The sequence below is a fragment of the Amblyraja radiata genome, chromosome 26, assembly GCF_010909765.2.
Source record: "Amblyraja radiata isolate CabotCenter1 chromosome 26, sAmbRad1.1.pri, whole genome shotgun sequence".
NCBI classification, from domain to species: Eukaryota; Metazoa; Chordata; class Chondrichthyes; order Rajiformes; family Rajidae; genus Amblyraja; species Amblyraja radiata.
In genome coordinates, this window is record NC_045981.1 from 21,557,754 (window position 1) to 21,577,182 (window position 19,429).

At 46.9% G+C, this 19,429-nt stretch overlaps 2 protein-coding genes across 10 annotated transcripts in view; both read right to left on the reverse strand.

Moving 5' to 3' along the window:
- Positions 1 to 688: 688 nt before the first annotated feature.
- Positions 689 to 10,601, reverse strand: mrpl58 (mitochondrial ribosomal protein L58). Of its 2 annotated transcripts, none has more exons than XM_033044481.1 (6): positions 10,394 to 10,601; positions 8,070 to 8,109; positions 5,921 to 5,980; positions 3,002 to 3,084; positions 2,418 to 2,587; positions 689 to 1,279 (listed from the first exon to the last, which is right to left on the reverse strand). In XM_033044481.1, exons 1-6 carry the CDS (start codon positions 10,538 to 10,540, stop codon positions 1,195 to 1,197), a joined length of 585 nt encoding a protein of 194 aa, XP_032900372.1. In that variant the 5' UTR covers positions 10,541 to 10,601; the 3' UTR covers positions 689 to 1,194. The 2 variants fall into 2 exon arrangements, with proteins under 2 accessions (XP_032900372.1, XP_032900370.1); XM_033044479.1 differs by having other exon boundaries at positions 8,070 to 8,112; positions 10,394 to 10,600.
- A 4,786-nt stretch (positions 10,602 to 15,387) lies between these two features.
- Positions 15,388 to 19,429, reverse strand: part of cdr2l (cerebellar degeneration related protein 2 like) — a 32,451-nt gene continuing 28,409 nt past the window's right edge. For 7 of the 8 annotated variants that reach the window (XM_033044476.1, XM_033044475.1, XM_033044473.1 and 4 more), the window contains one exon: positions 15,388 to 17,877. In XM_033044476.1, coding sequence (XP_032900367.1) covers positions 17,007 to 17,877 — 871 coding nt within the window. In that variant the 3' untranslated portion in view covers positions 15,388 to 17,006. The remainder of the gene's footprint in view (positions 17,878 to 19,429) is intronic. The other variant, XM_033044478.1, reaches the window with a different exon arrangement.

Below are 19,429 nucleotides of genomic sequence, written 5' to 3' on the forward strand. Positions count from 1 at the left end.
TACCATTCGCTTTCTTCACTGCCTGCTGCACCTGCATGCCCACTTTCAATGACTGGTGTACCATGACACCCAGGTCTCGCTGCATCTCCCCTTTTCCTAGTCGGCCACCATTTAGATAATAGTCTGCTTTCCTGTTTTTGCCACCAAAATGGATAACCTCACATTTATCCACATTATACTGCATCTGCCAAACATTTGCCCACTCACCCAGCCTATCCAAGTCACCTTGCAGTCTCCTAGAATCCTCCTCACAGCTAACACTGCCCCCCAGCTTAGTGTCATCCGCAAACTTGGAGATATTGCCTTCAATTCCCTCATCCAGATCATTAATATAATATAACAAAGGCTTGGAAATTACATCTTGAAAATAGACTCTTTAGCCCCACTAGTTCAGCCTTCTTCCTTCACATTGGATGAATGCAAAACTTTGAACCCACAGGACTCTTGGATGCTCCATACCCTTCTTCGCTAACATGCAGGAAAGGTCTCTGCTTCCAGCATTGACGCATCAAATTTGATGGCATCACTTCTCCCCTCCCTAGGCTCCCTCTGAAAGCTACTCTTCTCTGTTCTGAATGATGGAATTGGCAGCAGGAAACCAGCTTTGGACCTTAGCTTTAATTAAACATTTCAAAAATAATGTATCTGTGTTGCATTCTATTCGCTCAACATCATTATATATCGATCGTTATATTATAACATTTTATTTGATGAACCTGCTTTACAAAGTAATATTCCATTATTTCAATGGGATTAACCATTTGAGGTGCTGCTTTAACAATCTGTAGAGTATTAACAACTTTGTTCTTCCACATGAAGCAACTCAATTCCACTGAGTGACAATGTTCTCCCCATGTACCTATGAATATTGCATTTTCATTGCTGAAACAGTGCAGCGCTTTCAATGGCAGAGCAGAAAAGAAATGTCTATAGCAGGTCAATCACATCCTTTAACAATGTATTCATATATTCCAGATGATGAGGGTTAACACTGATGCAAGAAAGCTACAGTCGAGGCTTCAAAGAGCAGTATCAGTTAAAAAATGTCTTATAAAGAAATTAAATGACAAAAGATATTCTATCAAGAGACTTAAATAACTTCATTTCTGGCCTATACGAACAGTAGAGGAAGGGCTGATATGCAGTGTCCATAGTTCCACCCTGGGGTTCAGAGCTGATGTTGCACGTCTCCCTTTAGTCTATTGTCACCCGCCGATCCTGTTTGATGCTGGACTGGATCTTCTTCTGCCGCAGCCGCTCCCGGTGCATGGTCTCCACCCTGGAATTGCCACAATTCAGTAAAGTCTCAGTGTTTGTCCTCAAGACATTCCCACCTTTCTCAACAAGTAACTACCCTCTAGCTACCCTGCTCGGCACCTGTTAAGCCATGCATGGCCATTGCACACAGACATTCCAGTGCTGAAGTGGGCTCTGAGTCATGGCTGGTTAATTGAGGGTGGGCTGCAATGTGGAATGACTCTGTCCCCTTTCCCACAGAGCCCAATGGGCAGGTGGGAGCAGGCTGCGGGTTCATTGATCATCACCCACACCCTGAGATCAGGAACACTGAGGCCAAACCATGAAGCAATGTTGGTTCCAGATGAGCCAGGGAATTATCAGTCAATGCCATTACATGTTGAGAAAGTATAACCCTTCTCTGAAATGGCCATCTCTGCAATTGATTCTCTTTAAAACTCAGCGACCTATCACCTTTCACCACCACAGCATTTTATAATAATAATAATAATGGATGGGATTTATATAGCGCCTTTCTAATACTCAAGGCGCTTTACATCGCATTATTCATTCACTCCTCAGTCACACTCGGTGGTGGTAAGCTACTTCTGTAGCCACAGCTGCCCTGGGGCAGACTGACGGAAGCGTGGCTGCCAATCTGCGCCTACGGCCCCTCCGACCACCACCAATCACTCACACACATTCACACACATGCAAAGGTGGGTGAAGTGTCTTGCCCAAGGACACAACGACAGTATGCACTCCAAGCGGGATTCGAACCGGCTACCTTCCGGTTGCCAGACGAACACTTAGCCCATTGTGCCATCTGTCGTCCCAAATTTTATAGCCAAAGACACTGGCTGTAAAGTAATATTACAATGCAAACTCCCACAAACAGCAACTAATTTTAGCCAAGAAACGAGGCAAGATCTCCATCACTGTGAAATGACAGCGTCTCAGTTAAAAATCTCATCCTAAAGTTGACACCAGCAACAGAGCTGCAGGTCCCGCGGTGAGGTGCCGAGGTGACGGGCTCTGTCTCTGCAACGAGGGTTCTGATCCAGAGGTAAGAGCTTTGCCACTGAGCCAAATGGACAAATAAAAGTTCCTGCTGCCGGATACATCCAGCCTCCTCACAGCCCCCCCCCCCCCCTCCTTCTCCCTGTGCTTTGCAGCATTACCGCATTCGACGGATTTCAGCCGACTCTTTGGATGGTTGCTTGGGCGTCTCACTCGCTGCTGTCACCATGTCCCGAATCTTCTGCAGACAGTCCGCCAGGTTTCTCATCTGGTACCTGCTGACCTCCGACGTAACGATCAACTGGCCAGCCCGATTGATGCGGTTCTGGTACTGAGGGAGTGAGAGAGCGGATGTTAGGTACAATCCTTCAGTGTTATCACAGGTTACCTTCAGATGGAGCAGTCTTAAATTCAATAGGACAGAAGCAGCATGTCTCGTGTCACCCCGTGTCCAATGAAAAGACTCGCTGAAAAAGTTTGTACTTTCGCTCGCTTTCCCTTTCTCAGTAACTCTGCCGGTTCTTTATACTTATCTTATTCCCTCCTGAAATCTATTGTTGAATGTAGTTCCAACTCTCTCTCAATCTTCCAAACATCAGATAATGATGATCTTAGGCAGTGAGTGACCTACGGCTGCTCCTAACTGGTGTGCAACTCAAAGACAATCAAGGCGTACATTTAATGTCGAGAAGAAACTGAAAAAGGAAATAAGGACAAAGAATAGGTAGACTGGCACACAACTCACCTTAGCAGTGATCACATTTTGCACGTCTTTCGAGAGCCAGTCTGCAGTCGCCACGTGGAACCTCACCTCCGCTTTCGTGTTCACTGGCAAAACATCCAACACAGCAACAGGGGAGCGTTAAACATGAACTCATACTCGCAGTATCAAAAAAACTTGACAGTACGGTTACTACCAACCCCACCCCCTGCCTGGTCCAGCGAAGCTCGGCATTGAGCCGGCGTGGCAAACGCAGATTACCTGGCACTGACAGGGCCTGCACCAGGAGACTTCCCTCACACAGACTGGCTGCATCCTATTGACAAAATGAGGCAACTGGTTGGATGCCTGTCTGCACAGGTCAGTAAAGGTCTTTGCCACACAAACATGAAGCTCCTCATCACAAATAATTTGTCCTCCACTATAAGAAGTACCAGTGTGGCAGTCATAAACCGTGTGCGGACGTGGCGTCGACAGACGAGAAGCCAAAGCAAAGAAGTGAAAGCCATGGAAACTAATGGAAACTAAGCCAAAACGCCAAATAACCGAATGGAAACGAAGCCGAAACGCCAACTAAACGAAAGGGTGGGACGCCTAAATGCAAACTAACTGAAAGGGCTGGACGCCTAAAAGCCAACTAACCGAAAGACTGCGTCGCCTAAAAGCAATCTCACTTAATGGCCGCTCTGCCGAAACGCCACCTACCCGAAAGGCGGCGTCGCCTACAAGCCAACGAACTGAATGCCGCTCAACAGAAAACTCAAATAACAGACATGACGTTGCCGGGGGGGGACTTGTCAGCGATTGGTCCAGACCCCCGTGTCCATCACATCACTGTTGAGGGATGAACATTGTTTCACACCTCCGCTCCACCCAACCCACAGCCCGCAGAGGGTGGCCGTGGGAAAGTGGGGGATGTCCCGAGGGATGCGCACCTTCGGCCGCTTTCAACTTGGTGCTTGGGTTCAGATTGCCCAGTCACGCTTTTGGTTAGTTGACGTTTCGGCTTTGTTTCAATTCGGTTATTTGGCATTTTGGCTTTGTTTCCATTTGGTTATTTGGCTTCCACTTCTTTGCTTCGGCTTCTCGTCCGTCGGCGCCACGTCCGGGTACCATCAAAAACAACCATCCCAGAACAAAGGGCAGCTGGATTTTCAGTCTGTACCAATATTTGGAAGTTGTCACATGCTTTAGTTTAGTTTTTTTAGTTTTGTTTAGTGATACAGCGCAGAAACAGGCCTTTCGGCCCACCGAGTCCACGCCAATCAGCGATCCCCATACACTAGCACTATCCTACACACTATGGACAATTTACAGAAGCAACTTAACCTGCAAACCTTTCATTTTTTTGGAGTGTGGGAGGAAACTGGAGCACCCGACAAAAACCCACACGGGGAGAACGTACAACCTCCTTACAGATAGCAACTACCGTGCTGCCCGTACAAGAACAGACAATGGTCTGGGAAGTCCTCTGGGACTGTTAAGAGAATAAAAGAATATGTTGAGAATATATTAAGATGGTGCAGTTAAGAGAAGTCTGAGAATGTATAAAGATGAATAATTCCCTGGGCTCGATGAGGTCCATTGCAGAATGCTATGGGATAAAAGGGAAGAGATTGTCCTGCTCCAAAACATAAGCAAATTAGTTAGAAAGGACTTTGAGCCCCGATCTTTGCATCTCTGTTAGCCACAGGCATGTATCAAGAAGACTGGAGGATAGCTTATGATATACTTTTATTTAAGAACAGCAAGGATGTCAGGTAATGAAAGGCCAGTGATCCTTACTTCAATGGTAGGGAAATTACTGGAGAACATTTTAAGGGATAAGATTTATGTACATTTGGAAAGTCAGGGACTGATTAAGAGAGTTAGCATGACTTTGTAAGTGAGAAGTCCTTTCTCACTAATTTGCTTACGTTTTTGAGGCGGTAACCAAGGAGATTGATGAAGGAAGCAAAGTTGATATTTGACAAGGTTCCACACGGTAGGCTGGACTAGGCGTTTAAGGCACATGCAATTCGTGGTGAGCTGGTGGAGTGAGGCGGAGGAAAGTAGTGGAATATTTTTTTCTGATTGCAGGTCTGTGACCAGTGGGGAACTGCAGGGATTGTTGCTAGGACTTTTGCTGTTTGATTAATAGAGGTCAGCATGGCTTTGTGCAAGGGGAAATCCTGTCTCACCAATTTGATCGAATTATTTTATTGTGACATGACTGCGAATGCAGGAGGAATTGTTAGTAAGTTTATGGATGACATGAAAGTTGCTGGTATTGTGGACAGTGAGGCTGGTTGTCAAAGTCTGTAGCAGAATACGATAAAACTTTATTCATCCCCGGAGGGAAATTAGTCTGCCAACAGTAACAACACACAAATAAAAGTGAAAAAAAGAAAAGGACAGGCGACTGTTGGCTGGCTGCCGTGTGCACAGCGCCTAAACCGGAACGAACGAACAAACAAACAAATGAACGCTGACTTATCCCCTGGGCTGAGGATTCCAAAAGTACAGTGCCCCTCCCCCTACCGGGTCCCCCGTTGTTCTCCCACTGTCCCTCACGGTGGTCCCCCCATGCCGGGTCCTCCATTGTTCTTCACGGCGGTCCACTCCGGGGCCTCCATTGTCCTTCATGCTGGCCCCCCATGTTGGGTCCCCATTGTCTCCCCCCCCCACCATGCTCCACCGCCACCGAGGTTCCCGCCGCCTCGACTCCCATTACCATCGAGGCTCCTTCGGCCCAGATAGGCCTTGCCGCCCGGCTTCTCCGCAGTTCCCTGGGAGGCATGTGGGCGAGTCCGGGGCGCATTCCAGTCGTCGGTTGTCGCCGCAGTTGTTTGGCGGGTGGATCTGGCCCACGCGGCTCCCCGGGACATTCCCGTCACGCGCGCGGCTCCCCGAGATTTGTTAGATTAGGTAAAGCTGAAGTTACACAGCACCTGCTATCCTTACCTTTGTTGACGTTCTGTCCCCCAGGCCCACTGCTCCGACTGTACGTCACTTTCAGACGGTCTGAGGACAGCACAACACAGCAATCACAACTCTTGCTGCAAACCAACTGCAAACACACCTGACAATAGCTCTGCTTACAATCGCACACTCTACTGACTTCGTTTTCCAGATGTTGCATTGCCAGCAAAACTAACATTAATTGTTCACTTAACCTGCCCTGGGGAAGGTGGTGGTAGCACCCACTGCAGTCCTCGATAATAAATAGTCAGATTATTTTTGCCAGGGTGGAAATGTCAAATATGAGAGGGCATAGCTTTAAGGTTTAGTTTAGTTTAGAGATACAACAATGAAACTGGCCCATCAGCCCACTAAAGATAAGACACAGTGCTGTAGTACCTCAGTGGGTCAGACAGCATCTCTGGAGAAAAAGGATGGGTGATGCTTTGGGTCGGAACCCTTCTACACACAGCAACAATGTGTGATAGTAGCATCAGCGGATGGTCCAGTTAACGCACACAGGCCATGAACCAGAGGCCCTGAATCCGGACACACAGCTGCGGCTATATCTTTTTCTACATTGTCCTGTTAGAATCTTATCCTTTTCAATATAGTCGCTAATTGTTTTTCTAAACTCCACACATGGGAGATGCCACCTTTGTTCTACTCACTCCACCACATACACATCCATATTTTCTCCCTTTCACAGTATGACATTGTTTTTAACATAACTCTCTGTTTCTCGTTCCACAAATGCTAGCCAAAAGTCTGAATGTTTCCAGCAGTGAATTTTGTTAACTATCAATAATTTGCTTATAAAAATGCACAGCTCCTGAAATAAATATTTTTTCAATCTCTCATTTCGAAAATACTCCACTATGGATCTTGAACATACAAGCCTCTAACGAGTGGCAGGCGAGGTGTCTAACCAGGGAAGCACTGAGAGGTGGTGGAATTTGCCACCATGGAGGTAGCAGTGGTGGGGGCAGGCTGGGATAGAAAGGAGAAGATAAAGATCAACTGGGGGAAAAAAGTTAGAACAAATTATTCTTTGCATTCTTTGATCCGCTATACTAATGCAGACACAGCTCAGGTATAGTCCTGCTGATCCTGGAAGCATTCCTCAGGACTTGACTATACCTTTCTAACTTGGCATCAACACCTGGTGCTGAACACTGCTTAAAGATGAAACTTCCCCGGACATCATCCCAAAATTTTACTGTTACTGTTTCCAACTGTTGGCTCCCGATTTAACATTTCACTAATTTATACAACTCTCTAATATATTCTGCCTTGGACTCAACAGTACAACACAATTATATTTTCATATTTCCTTATGACACATCAAGTCTGTGCCAGCTCACAGCCCATGTCAGGTTGAGGTTGTCATGTGAGGTTGTAAGGAATTAGTGGTGGACTTTAAGAGAGGAACACCCCTGTCCCCTGTCTCCATCAATGGTGCAGATGTGCAGTTTACCAGGGAGTACAAATACCTTGGGGTGTACCTGGACAGTAATCTGGACTGGTCCAGGAACATTGAGGCCCTGTACAAGAAGGGGCAGATCCAGCTGTACCTTTTGAGCAAGCTGCACTCTTTCAACGTCTGCAGTAAGATGCTGCAGATGTTCTACCAATCGGTGGTAGCCAGTGCCATCTTCTTCGCTGTCATGTGCTGGGGCAGCAGGGCGAAGGCTGCGGACACCAATAGGATTAACAAACTCATCAGGAAGGCTGGCTCATGGATTCATGGGAGGCGGTCATGGAGGGGAGGATGCTTTTCAAACTGCAGAGCATCTTGGACAATACAGCTCACCCCCTCCATGACACTCTGGTCAACTTGAGGAGTACCTTCACTAACAGACTGGTTCCACCAAGATGCAGTACAGAACGTCACAGGAGATCCTTCTTCCCAATTGCTATCAAACTGTCCAACTAATCTCCCTTCCGTCATGGGGTAGACTGACTCCCCTCCCCCATCTTTGCACATCCCCAATCATTTTGACTCGTCACTTCAATTTCATGTTTCATATATTTTGTGTTTTATGACTGTCAGCAGATCAATTTCCCGCCTGCGATAAATAAAGTTCTATCGTATCGTATGCACAATTACAGTGAAGGGCAGGTAGAATAAAATTCACACAGGCGTACATACCAATGGGGATATCTATGTTGCTTGGATTTGACGATGGTTCATCCTGTCCAATTAAAACAAAGATACAGTTAGCCAATGAGGAGCGCCATGGCCCATGGTATCAGTGTATCGCAAAATGCACTTGATTAGTCGACACAAAGCAGAGACACAAAGTGCTAAGTAACTCAACATGTCAGGCTGCATCTCTGGAGAACATGGATAGGTGACGTTTCGGGTCAGGATCCATCTTCACTCTGAAAAAGTCTCCAGCACTTTGTGTCTTCTTTTGTAAACCCGCATCTGCGCTTCCTTGTGTCTGCAAAGCAGAAATAAACCATCCGGCTGCATTTACCTACTGTCATCGTCCCATCTGAATACGTGCTCAGCAACAAGTGGGAAGGTCTGACGAAAGCTGAGGGGAAACTTTTCAGAGTGGTTGAAACTTTTGAAAGCAATGCCTGGAGATTGGTGCAGGCACGTCCTCACAGCATTTAAAAAGCCTCTGGATGGCCATGGTATGGAAGGCAATGGGCCACATGTTAGTAAATGGGATTGGCAAGACTAAGATATATCGGTTTGAGATATACACAAAATGCTGGAGTAACTCGTTGGGACAGGCAGCATCTCTGGTTAGAAGGAATGTGATGTTTTGGGTCAATAGACAATAGGTGCACCGCCATTCAATGTGATCATGGCTGATCATTCACAATCAGTACCCCATTAGTCGATGAGGAGTACCCCAACAATACCCTGTTGAGACTCTTCTTCAGACTGTCAGGGGAGAGGGAGACTGAGATATGGAAGGGTAAGTTGTGAAAACGAGACATCAAAGGGGACAAAGTTCAAGGAAAATGTAAGCTAGGGGAAGCATACAAAGATAACATTTAATCAGGAGGACAGGCAGACTGGTCAGAGAACTAGGATGGAGAGGGATGGAGAGAGAGGGAAAGCAAGAGTTACTTGAAGTTAGAGATGTCAATATTCATACCACTGGGTTGTAAGCTGCCCAAGCAAAATATGAGGTGCTGTTCTTCCATTTTGCTTTGGGCCTCACTCTGATAGTGGAGGAGGCCCATGACAGACAGATCAGTATGGAAATGGGAGGGGAGTTAAAGAACCGGGAGATCATGTAGGTTTAGGTGGACTGAGCAGAGGTGTTCAGCAAAATGATCGCCGAGCTTGGTCTCGCTGATATATAGGAGTCTACACCTGGAACAGTGGATACAGTGCAGATGGTTGGAAGGGGTGCAAGTGAACCGGTCCTTTGACGGAGTTGAGGGAGGATGTTTGAGATCCTGCGTCAGGAGGGAAGAAGAGATTGGCAGCAAATGGCAATAAGAGGGAAAGAATAGATGTTGGTGGGTGATAGGTGGAGCCAGATATGGAGAGGATAATGGGCAGATGGAACCAGCTGGAGAAGGGGGAGGGAAAAGTAAACAAGGGAGAAGTTCAAGTTCAAGTTCAAATTAGTTTATTGTCATGTGTCCCTGTATAGGACAATGAAATTCTTGCTTTGCTTCAGCACACAGAACATAGTAGGCATTTACTACAAAACAGATAAGTGTGTCCATATACCATGATATAAATATATACACACATGAATAAATAAACTGATAAAGTGCAAATTACAGAAAATGGTTATTAATAATCAGAGTTTTGGCCGAGCCAGGTTTAATAGCCTGATGGCTGTGGGGAAGTAGCTATTCCTGAACCTGGTTGTTGCGGTCTTCAGGCTCCTGTACCTTCTACCTGAAGGTAGCAGGGAGATGAATGTGTGGCCAGGATGGTGTGGGTCTTTGATGATACTGCCAGCCTTTTTGAGGCAGCGACTGCGATAAATCCCCTCGATGTAAGGAAGGTCAGAGCCGATGATGGACTGGGCAGTGTTTACTACTTTTTGTAGTCTTTTCCTCTCCAGGGCGCTCAAATTGCCGAACCAAGCCACGATGCAATCGGTCAGCATGTTCTCTACTGTGCAGAAGAAACATTGGTGCGTGATGTGGGATGAGAGCACTGAGCATATCTAAAATTGGTGAATTCAATGTTCATGCCATTGGGTTGTGGATCATCCAAGTTGAATACAAGGTGTTGTTCTTCCAGTTGGTGTCCGGGGGGGGGGGGGAGACCGACGGAGACGAGCGGAGGTGGACTGGTGGGGACGTGAGGCTTCTGACAGGAACGGTTGGGTCTGATGGGGATGGGGACCTGAGGGTTGTGATGAGGACAGGATGTTCTTACGGTGACATGGGTGTGTCCCCGCCAGTGCTCCCAAGCGGTGCATCCCGGTGAACCATTTTATGGCACCCCCTTCACCTTCACCCCCACCGGTCCCCAGCAGTGCACACCTGGTCCTGGCTGCGGGTTGTGCCTCCGCTGTCCGGGTACAGCCGGTCCAGGCTGTAGACGCTGCGGTATTGCCGCCGCAGGAGCGCGGTCACAAGGCGCAGATCACCGACCGCAGCCCCCAGTAACCGGAATCCGCGCTGCATCATGACTCCCGCACCGGGCCGCACGACCTCCACAAAATGGCCGTTACCAAAGATCCTTGGCCGTTACGGCCGCACGACCTCCACAAAATGGCGCCTGTACGGCCGAGCGACCTCCACAACATGGCGCCTGTACGGCCGAGCGACCTCCACAACATGGCGCCCGACGTCCTTCAAAACATGGCGCACGAAACAAAATGGCATCGGCTCCGGCCAAAATAATTCACGACAGGGCGTTCTGCACAACATGGTCCGGCCGATAACCGCTACAATCATGGCGGCCTACACAACACGACGCTTGCCCCGGACCGATTGTTCTTCACAACACGGTATACACCCCAAGAGCCTTTCACGTTATTGCGCTTCCCCTGTCCCAGATGTCCTTCACATCGGCTTTACTTCTGCCTGTATGGCAGCATTCGGAGTTTTACTTTGGATCAGGGTGGTCCGCTAGCCCGAGGGCATCACTTATTGTGAAATATTCAGGATTGTGGGTATTTTGTTCATTTAAGTGTTATCATTGGCCCCGGCGTACCCTCTCTTTGACACTTGTCATTGTCCACAGCGAGCCCTGTCTTTGGACATTCAATCACAGCCATGTCAACGACGGTGGGGCAATACGGTTCTTCATAGAGTCCCTCAGAAGAGTCCCCACTAGAGACGTCAATTATCAATGTTCTCCAGTGATGCTGCCTGACCTGCTGAATTATTCCAGTTGTGCAAGCAATTACCCGGCCAACATGGACTGGCTTTGCGACAGTCATGCACAAGCAAACGCGTGCTGGGGCTTCTAAAAAAAAACGTTTTCTCCCACCCCCAGTGTCCACGAGGGTCTTCAGTCTGAAAAGTTAACTTTATTTCTTTCCCCACAGACGCTGCTTGACCAGCTAAGTGTTTTGGCAACGGATCCGCCAAGGCTCTGTAAGGAAAAAGCAAAGATCATAGAGCTCTTTGGGGGGAAAAGGACAGCAATCTAGGGCAAAGATACTAGAGTAGTATCTTTGACCTAGGGTACTTCCGCTGCTGGATATAGGGTGATTTCACGAAAGGTCACTGGATCATAGATCCTCACCCACGCGACCGCAAAATTTAACTGGGGTACAAACGTCACTTCCAGTACATGTTATTGATGCTAGAAACGCGAACTTTCCAACCTGTTTAAAAACCGCGAAAACGGCCCGTTTTTGAGCTGTAAATAACTGTGCCAGTCGGGTGGGCCGTGAGACACAGTTTATCTTTAGAGTCCAGAAGATAAGAAAAACGAAGGTAAAGACAAGAGAGCGCTGAAGGGAAAATAACAGCGGAAGTTGTGGCCGTGCAGATATAAAGATCGAAAATATCGGGATTTTAATGCGTTTGCTCGCTGCATTTCATCAAAAATCAATAATGCCTTAGTTTTGATGAAATGCAGGTGAGCAAACGCGATAATTCCCGTATCGTTTTTCTTTATCTTCTGGACTCTAAAGTAGGATAACTGTGTCTCACGGTCACCCCGACTGGCACAGTTATTTACAGCTCAAAAACGGGCCGTTTTCGCGGTTTTTAACAGGTTTGAAAGTACGCGTTTCTAGCATCAATAACATGTACTGGAAGTGACGTTTGTACCCCAGTTAAATTTTGCAGTCACGTGGGTGAGGATCTATGATCCAGTGACCTTTCGTGAAATCACCCTATAGAGGGGCAGAGTCGGTGGAGGCATCCCATTGGGTGAGTTTTCAAAGTGTAAATGTGACGGATTTACAGGCTACTTCTCGGAACACATAGGGAGACAGGCATTAGGTACTGTACCCAATGAAAGTTAGATATCTGCTCCCTTCCAAAATTCTAAGGGGACCTACACATACGCTCCCCGTCTCACGGAACCTTCCTGCAGAGCACTGACTCCAAGTCTGCAGGAATGACCCCAAGGTTCCAGAACCATATCACTTTATTTCCCATCACTCACACGCTGTGACTGTAACCACCTTTTTTTGTCTCAATTTAGGGGTTTTCTGTCTAAAAGATAGTTTCTAAAGTAACTGTTACCTCTACAAATTCGGGCTATCCAAATCAAACATTTCTTCTGCTCTCTACAACTTAAAACTTGCTTGTGATCTGACTCACTCTGATGAAGGATCTTAGACCTGAAGCCATTCAGCACCTCTTTTGTGATGCTGCCTGACCTGTGGATACTTCCTGTTCCCTTCGTTTTATTCTGGTGATAAAATCCAGAACATGCAACTGCAATTGTCGAGTACCTCTAGGTAAGGGCGGCATGCTCCTGCATTGTTATATTTAAAATCATCGATGCAATTGTATTCAAATCAGCTTCTTCAGCATCACGTTCAAGGTCCTAAGAAACAGTTCTAGTAACTTAATCAGTGATGCAATATCAAATTGGTGCGGTTGGACCAATTCTGAAGGAACCTCACCATCTCCTGTGATGAGACTCTGGGATGGTGCAGCACGTAGCATTTTTCTTATGTGATCCTTCAGTATCAAGGTGACTTGCTTCCACTTTAGGAAGAGGCAGCATGATCGAGCAACAAGTAGAGCTGCTGCCTCAGCTCATGATCCAGGTTCAATCCAGTGCTGCTTGGTGAGTTTGCACATTCTCCCCAAGATCACGTGGGTTTCCTGGAAGTGCTTGCTTCCTTCCACATCTAAAAGATATGCTGTTTGGCCATTAATTGCTCCAGGCTTGCAGGTGAGTGTCAAATGAACCAAACTTGGGGGCATACGAGAAATAAATTGTTGCAGGGCCACAGCAAAATGGCAGGGACTGATTGCATTGATAGCATACATCCAATGGACTGAATGGTCTTGTGTGTTACAGTTAAACAGGTAATCTGGAAATAGGGGTGGAGTAAAGGCACAAGAGAGGAAACATATTAGCTGAAAAAAAAAACAGAATTTGTTTTGGATGAGCTCAATATTAAGAGGGGCAGAAAGCATTGGAGGGAGAAGTTCTTAGCCCGTTTCAGATGGTGATCCAGACACACAGGACCCATCAGGAAATTAGAGGTGCACACAACTCAGAACATAATGTACATATTGAACAGGAAAGCAAACTGAGCAGTAATAATACAGTGAGTAAAATTCATGGTGTTTATGAGAGATTGTTTACCAAACCAGTACATCAAGGGACCAGACTATTTTAGACTTAATATTCAGAAATAATTAATCTAGTCGGTAAAAGGGATTGCAGGAAAAAGCTATCATAATATGACAAACTCAAGTTATTTAGTTCATTCTGAACCTGGGCATTGAATGCGAAATAAAGTGATCCACGAAGGCATGATTATGTTAGGCTGGGAAACTACTTGAAAATTACAGCAGTGGATAAACTATAGTGAATATCTGAAGTATAGTTTACAAATAATGTATTTCCTTTTCAATGGGAAAATGAGAAATATCATCTAGCTATGAGCATCAAAATATATGAAAGACTGTTTTAAATAAGGCTAATGTTGTTGCCAAAATGCAGGAAGTCCTGCATTATAAATATGTAGGTAAATGATTAGTTCAAATTAATGTGGATAAGAGATGAGGAAAGAGCAGAGAGAAAATATTTTGTCTGTCTTCACAGAAGGTGCCAAACTTGGATATATTGGTGAAAAGCATGTATACAATGAATGAGGATCCGAATTAGCTTTAGTAAAAATATTAATATTAATAAATAAATACTGATCCTGACTTACCACCAATTTAAGAGAAAGAAAAAATAATGGGAAATACAGCCCAGTTCTGGACATTAGAATGTAAAATTCTAGAATTTGTGACTAAGGAAGTCATGTGAACCATGAGATAGTCTTAATGAGATACGTCTTAACGGGTCATAAGTAACAGAAGTGGAATTAGGTCATTCGGCCCATCGTCTACTCCGCCATTCAATCATGGCTGATCTATCTCTCCCCCTAACCGTATTCTCCTGCCTACTCCCCATAACCTCTAACACCTGTACTAATCAAGAATCTATCTATCTCTGCCTTGAAAATATCCACTGACTTGGCCTCCGCACCCTTCTGTGGCAAAGAATTCCAGATTCACCACCCTCTGACTAAATAAATTTCTTCTCATCTTCTTCCTAAAAGAACGTCCTTTAATTCTAAGGCTATGACCTCTAGTCCTAGACTCTCCCACTGGTGGAAACATCCTCTCAACATCCAATGGGACGAACTAGTTGAAGCGGTGAATTTGAAATGTTCGAAAGTCTTTGTCAAGGTTCTACACAAGAGATTATCCAACAAAGTTAGAGGACACGAGTTTTCTGAATCTTTTGTGAATACAGACATAACATTTGTTTCATTTCTCTGTCATTTCCAACCCAGGGAGTCGTGGGGTGGGGGACGGGGAAAGATGAAACTGGTCCTAGATACCCGATTGCACAGAGGCATTGGCTGGTGGTTGTGGAGACCGTGTTCAGTAGAGGAAGTGGAGAAACTGGTGCGCTGTTACACGCGTGTGCGCACGCATGCATGCAGCCAAGAGCGGAACTCACTATCAAAACATGGAGGGGACGGGGGACACAATTTTTTGACGGCCGCGCGCGCATTCGCACTCACACACGCACGCGAGGTTTCGGAGGCTCAATCCAGCGCTAAATGCAGCTCAACTCTGCCTGTCTCACCGGGTTAACTACAGCCCTGGCTGGACTGACGGGATACCAGCGCTGCTTCTCCGCGCTGGCCATATTTCCCGCAAGCCGAGGCAGGTTAACCTGGCGGGGATGTCGTCCACCTCTCAAAACATGTGGGGGACGTGTCCCCTCTGGCCCCCCCGGGTTTTCCACCCCTGCATGCAGCTGCTTACAGTCCTTGAATCCATTCAACAAATGTCCGGCCCAAAGATACAAGTGAGAGCACACCAAGCAGTAACAGTAACATTGTTTTTTAATGTCCAAATGACAAAAGGAAAAGTTTAGTATCTCATTTGAAAATTACATTTTTTTTAAGTTAAAAAATGCATACATTTTGGCACTTCTCATTTAGAAGATGGAGACTAAGCAATATTGGTGACAGAGATCCATAACAATCCCAACTCCCATCATCAGCTGATTGGGTTCCATCTGATCAATTCCCAACCCCTCAACAATCCCAATTCAGACCAAGTGTTTTTCAATCTGGGTACATCACAGTCAACTATACAGATCTCCTACTACCCAGCAGAAACGAGAACCTGGGACTATCTCTGCCCTTAGCCTTTCCCTTCATTTTGTTCTGCATTATATAGCCATCAGCATAGTTCTTCAACCTGTGGTCCACTGAGAATTAGGGCCCTGGACTCCATTACATACCCGATGTCACCCACCATCTCCCCATTGAGGAGAAGAAACCAATATTCCTTTAAGAATTATGTTGAGAGATGCCAGTCCAGCAAATGGGTCCATCCAGGTTTCAGAACCTCTATCGTGCCTCATGTGGGTGAAGTCACCAGATATCACCACAGGCTCAGAACAGAGAAAATGAGATACTCCCTGACATCTGGGATATCCAATTCCATGAAACTAATGCAGGCTTGTGGATCTGAAACTGTAGTTGGTAGCACTACACAACAGAATAGTTAGTTGAGCTCTGAAGACAAATTATACAGGAGTTTCCACAACCAACACAGATGAAGTACTGTGAAACAAGAGGTCAGCAGTTGGTTAGGCTCCGTTTTAGTGCAGGCCTTCTCCAAAGATAGCACACCAATCCCTCAGGCAGAGATAGGCAGCAAATTAATATAATACTGACTATTTAACTATTGCACATTAAGCAAAATAGAAACCCCAGCAGCAGCAACACTGGCCCAGATGGAGAGGGCAGTAGCAGGATCTCTGGCCGATTTACTTCAAGGTCAAACACTCAATCTGGGCTCATCCAGAGGCATCACCCAGAGGAATGGCTGCATTTCAGCAACTTCAGGAGGGGAAATACAAGACTGGAGAGAGGTGATGGGCCATGACATCTCATTATATAAAAGGCAGGTAAAGCACATCTGAAAACAAATATCTATATCAGGAGTGGGCAGGAATCTCGTCAAATGCCATTTTAGTGCTTATCTCTCCCATATCAGACAGATACTTACATTTCTTAAAGCAATTACATTATTGCATATTGTCCCTAACACCCCAGCCCAATAAGAGTCATTTATGAGGAGGCCTGGTTAACAAATACACCACCACCCATCGTACCCCTGGCCCCGGGACGCAGTCAGTCCGCTTGCGCAGTTTTGCCTTGGTGTTGTCAACCCCAACAGCAACAGAATACGGTGTAAAGTGTCATTGAACCTGTGGTACGTTTCAATGAAGTTCTCTCCAGCCTCCCGGCTCAACTTTAGAACAAAAGACAGGCGTGTGCCGGTGCGGTCGGGGATCAGCCAGTGAAGGGGACCCAGGAGAACGACAAGCCATCGACCCTCGGCCTGGCCGCAAAGAATGGATATCTCATTTGCACAAAGACCTAGAGAGATCCGTCAGCGCTCCTCCCACTGACGGGGCTGGGCGAGCAGCTCAGTCCGAGGCCTTGACCTTGCACTTGGAGGCGCTGATGTCAGCCTTGGTCTTCTGGATGCGGGAGAAGATCTCTTTGAAGAGGGCCTTGTACTCGGGTTGGGAATGTCCCAGCCGCTTGTCCGCCGCCTCCACCTGCTGGCTGAGGCTGAGGCTCTTCTCGGGCGCCTTCACCTCGGCCTCCAGGCACTCAAGCAGGAAGTCGCGGCACGAGGTGTCGCGCGAGACGGGCCGCGACGTCTGCACGGCGGCATGACGCAAGCCCTCGTCGTGGCGCCGGCACTTTCCCAGCAGCTCCTCATACTTCTCCAGCAGTGCGTGGTACTGCTCGTCCACCTCGCGCAGGATCGACATGCCGCGCTTGCGCACGCTGTTGGCGTGCAGGGTGTAGTTGCCCTCGTGCCGGCTGACTTCATCGCGCGTGATGATGGCGCTCAGTGCTGTGTCGCTGCAACTCTTGCGCACGCGCGACACGCCGACCTCGAGTTCGGCAGCAGTCGCATCCGAGGGCGCGTCGTCCGTCTCCGGGGCCGAGGTGAGCGGCTGGAGCAGCGCCTCGGTCAGTCCCTCGTCGCCGCTGATCAGATACCTCCTCGCCTGCTTTAGCTGCTGCAGCTCCCGCAGCTCGGCCTCCAGTTCCTGCACCCGTAGCTTGCAGCTCTCCAGCTGGCCCAACCGCCGCTCCAGCTCGCCGTACTCGCCCAGCACGACCGTGCACTCGTGCTCCGCCGTCTCCCGACGCTGCCGCTCCTGGCCCAGCTGCAAGCGCAGGGCGTTGGCGCTCAAACGCAGCCGCTCGTTCTCTTTCTCCAGCCGCTCAGGACTGGCCAGGCTGCCCGACCCAGGCGTCGCGTCGTCCAGGGAACTACACCTGTGAGACAAGAGAGAGGTTACGTCATGGACACCCGTGGTCCTCGCCACATCACGTGCTCCACCCCATATACCAGACCCTTCCGCCCAATACTTCCTTGCAGACCACGAGTTTCCGTTTACCAGCACTTGTTCGATACCCCGGGTCATCTGGAACCAATAAGCCCCTGCCTCCATCGCTCCCTTGGGCAGCACACCTCAAACTTCCCTACGAGTACAATTCACCCGCAAAACTTCTGATCCCTTACCTTGTGCTCTCTAGTTGTAAACATCAACAATTAATCAATCTATGCCTGTCATATTTTGTTGCCTGTGCGAAGAAAACAACCCAGTCCATCCATTCTCTCCTCATAACAGAAACACTGTATTCCATTGACACTCGGGTGAATCTCCTCTGCACTCTCTCCAAATGCAATTACGTCCTTCCTATAGTGGAGTGATCAGAACTGTTTACAACACTCCTGCTGTGGCCTAAGCAATGCTTTACGTAATTGTATTATAACCCCCCACGCTTCATTTATGACCTTATTAATGAGGTAAGTATCGTGCATGCCTTCTTCGCCAACTTATTGACATGCACTGCCACTTTCAACAATCCTTAGACAAGTTACCTGCCCATCTTATCCACCTACTTAACTTCATCTTGTAACCCAAGACTTTGCTCCTCACTGTCAACACAGCACCATTTGTCATTTGTAACGTCCTAATATATTTTACGTTCACATCAATGTACATAACATGTGACGAATAAACCCGTATTGTATTGTATTGTATTGTATTGTATTGTATTGTATTGTATTGTATTGTACATAACAAACTGGAAGGGTGCCAGCACTGATCCCTTTGGCACTAAACTGGTCACTGGTTTCTAATCACAGAAACAATACTTCATTATCATATTTTGCCTCCTACTACAAAGTCAATTTTACATCAATTTGCCAACTTGTCTTCGAACCCATGGGCTCTAACTTTTTGCACCAGTCTCGCATCTGGGAACACGTCAAAGCAGTTTTCATAACGGCTTTCATCAACATACACAAAATATCGAACACAAAGTGCTGTACTAACTCAGCGGGACAGGCAGCATCTCTAGAGGACATAAAGGCAAACTTCAGTTTGGGACTCTTCTTCAGAGTCTGATGTCCTCCAAAGATGCTGCCTGACCTGCTGAGTTAGTCCAGCACTGTTCTGCACAAGATTCCAGCATCTGCAGTTCCATGTGTCTACAATTTTTTTACCTCCTCAAAATCCCAGTCTAAGCGGTCAGATTAATATGTGCCGAATTTATTCCTCATTTGGGTTGTTTTTGCCAATAAACTCATATCCTTTTTCTTGAAGACCACAATCAGGTTGGTCAGGTATAATTTAGGCTCAACTAATTCATGCTTACTGCCTCTTTTCAGCTGATGCTTCCAATTATCCTTGATAATGGTGTCTTGTGATTTTCCCAGCACTGGTATTAAAATAACTGGCCTCCAGTTACCATGTTATTCATTTTTTCTTTTTTGAAAAGGTATAAATTTGCATAACTCAAATTCTCTGGCAGCAAGCCC

Bases quoted from the DNA above. Each gene is read 5' to 3' on its own strand.
- mrpl58 (XM_033044479.1), bottom strand. From the start codon at position 10,540: ATGATGCAGCGCGGATTCCGGTTACTGGGGGCTGCGGTCGGTGATCTG. The intron at 3,085-5,920 runs GTAAGGATAGCA...ATGTTTTGCCAG, and splicing joins GGGACAGAACGTCAACAAAG to TGAACACGAAAGCGGAGGTG. The intron at 2,588-3,001 runs GTGAGTTGTGTG...TCACTCCCTCAG, and splicing joins AAAATGTGATCACTGCTAAG to TACCAGAACCGCATCAATCG.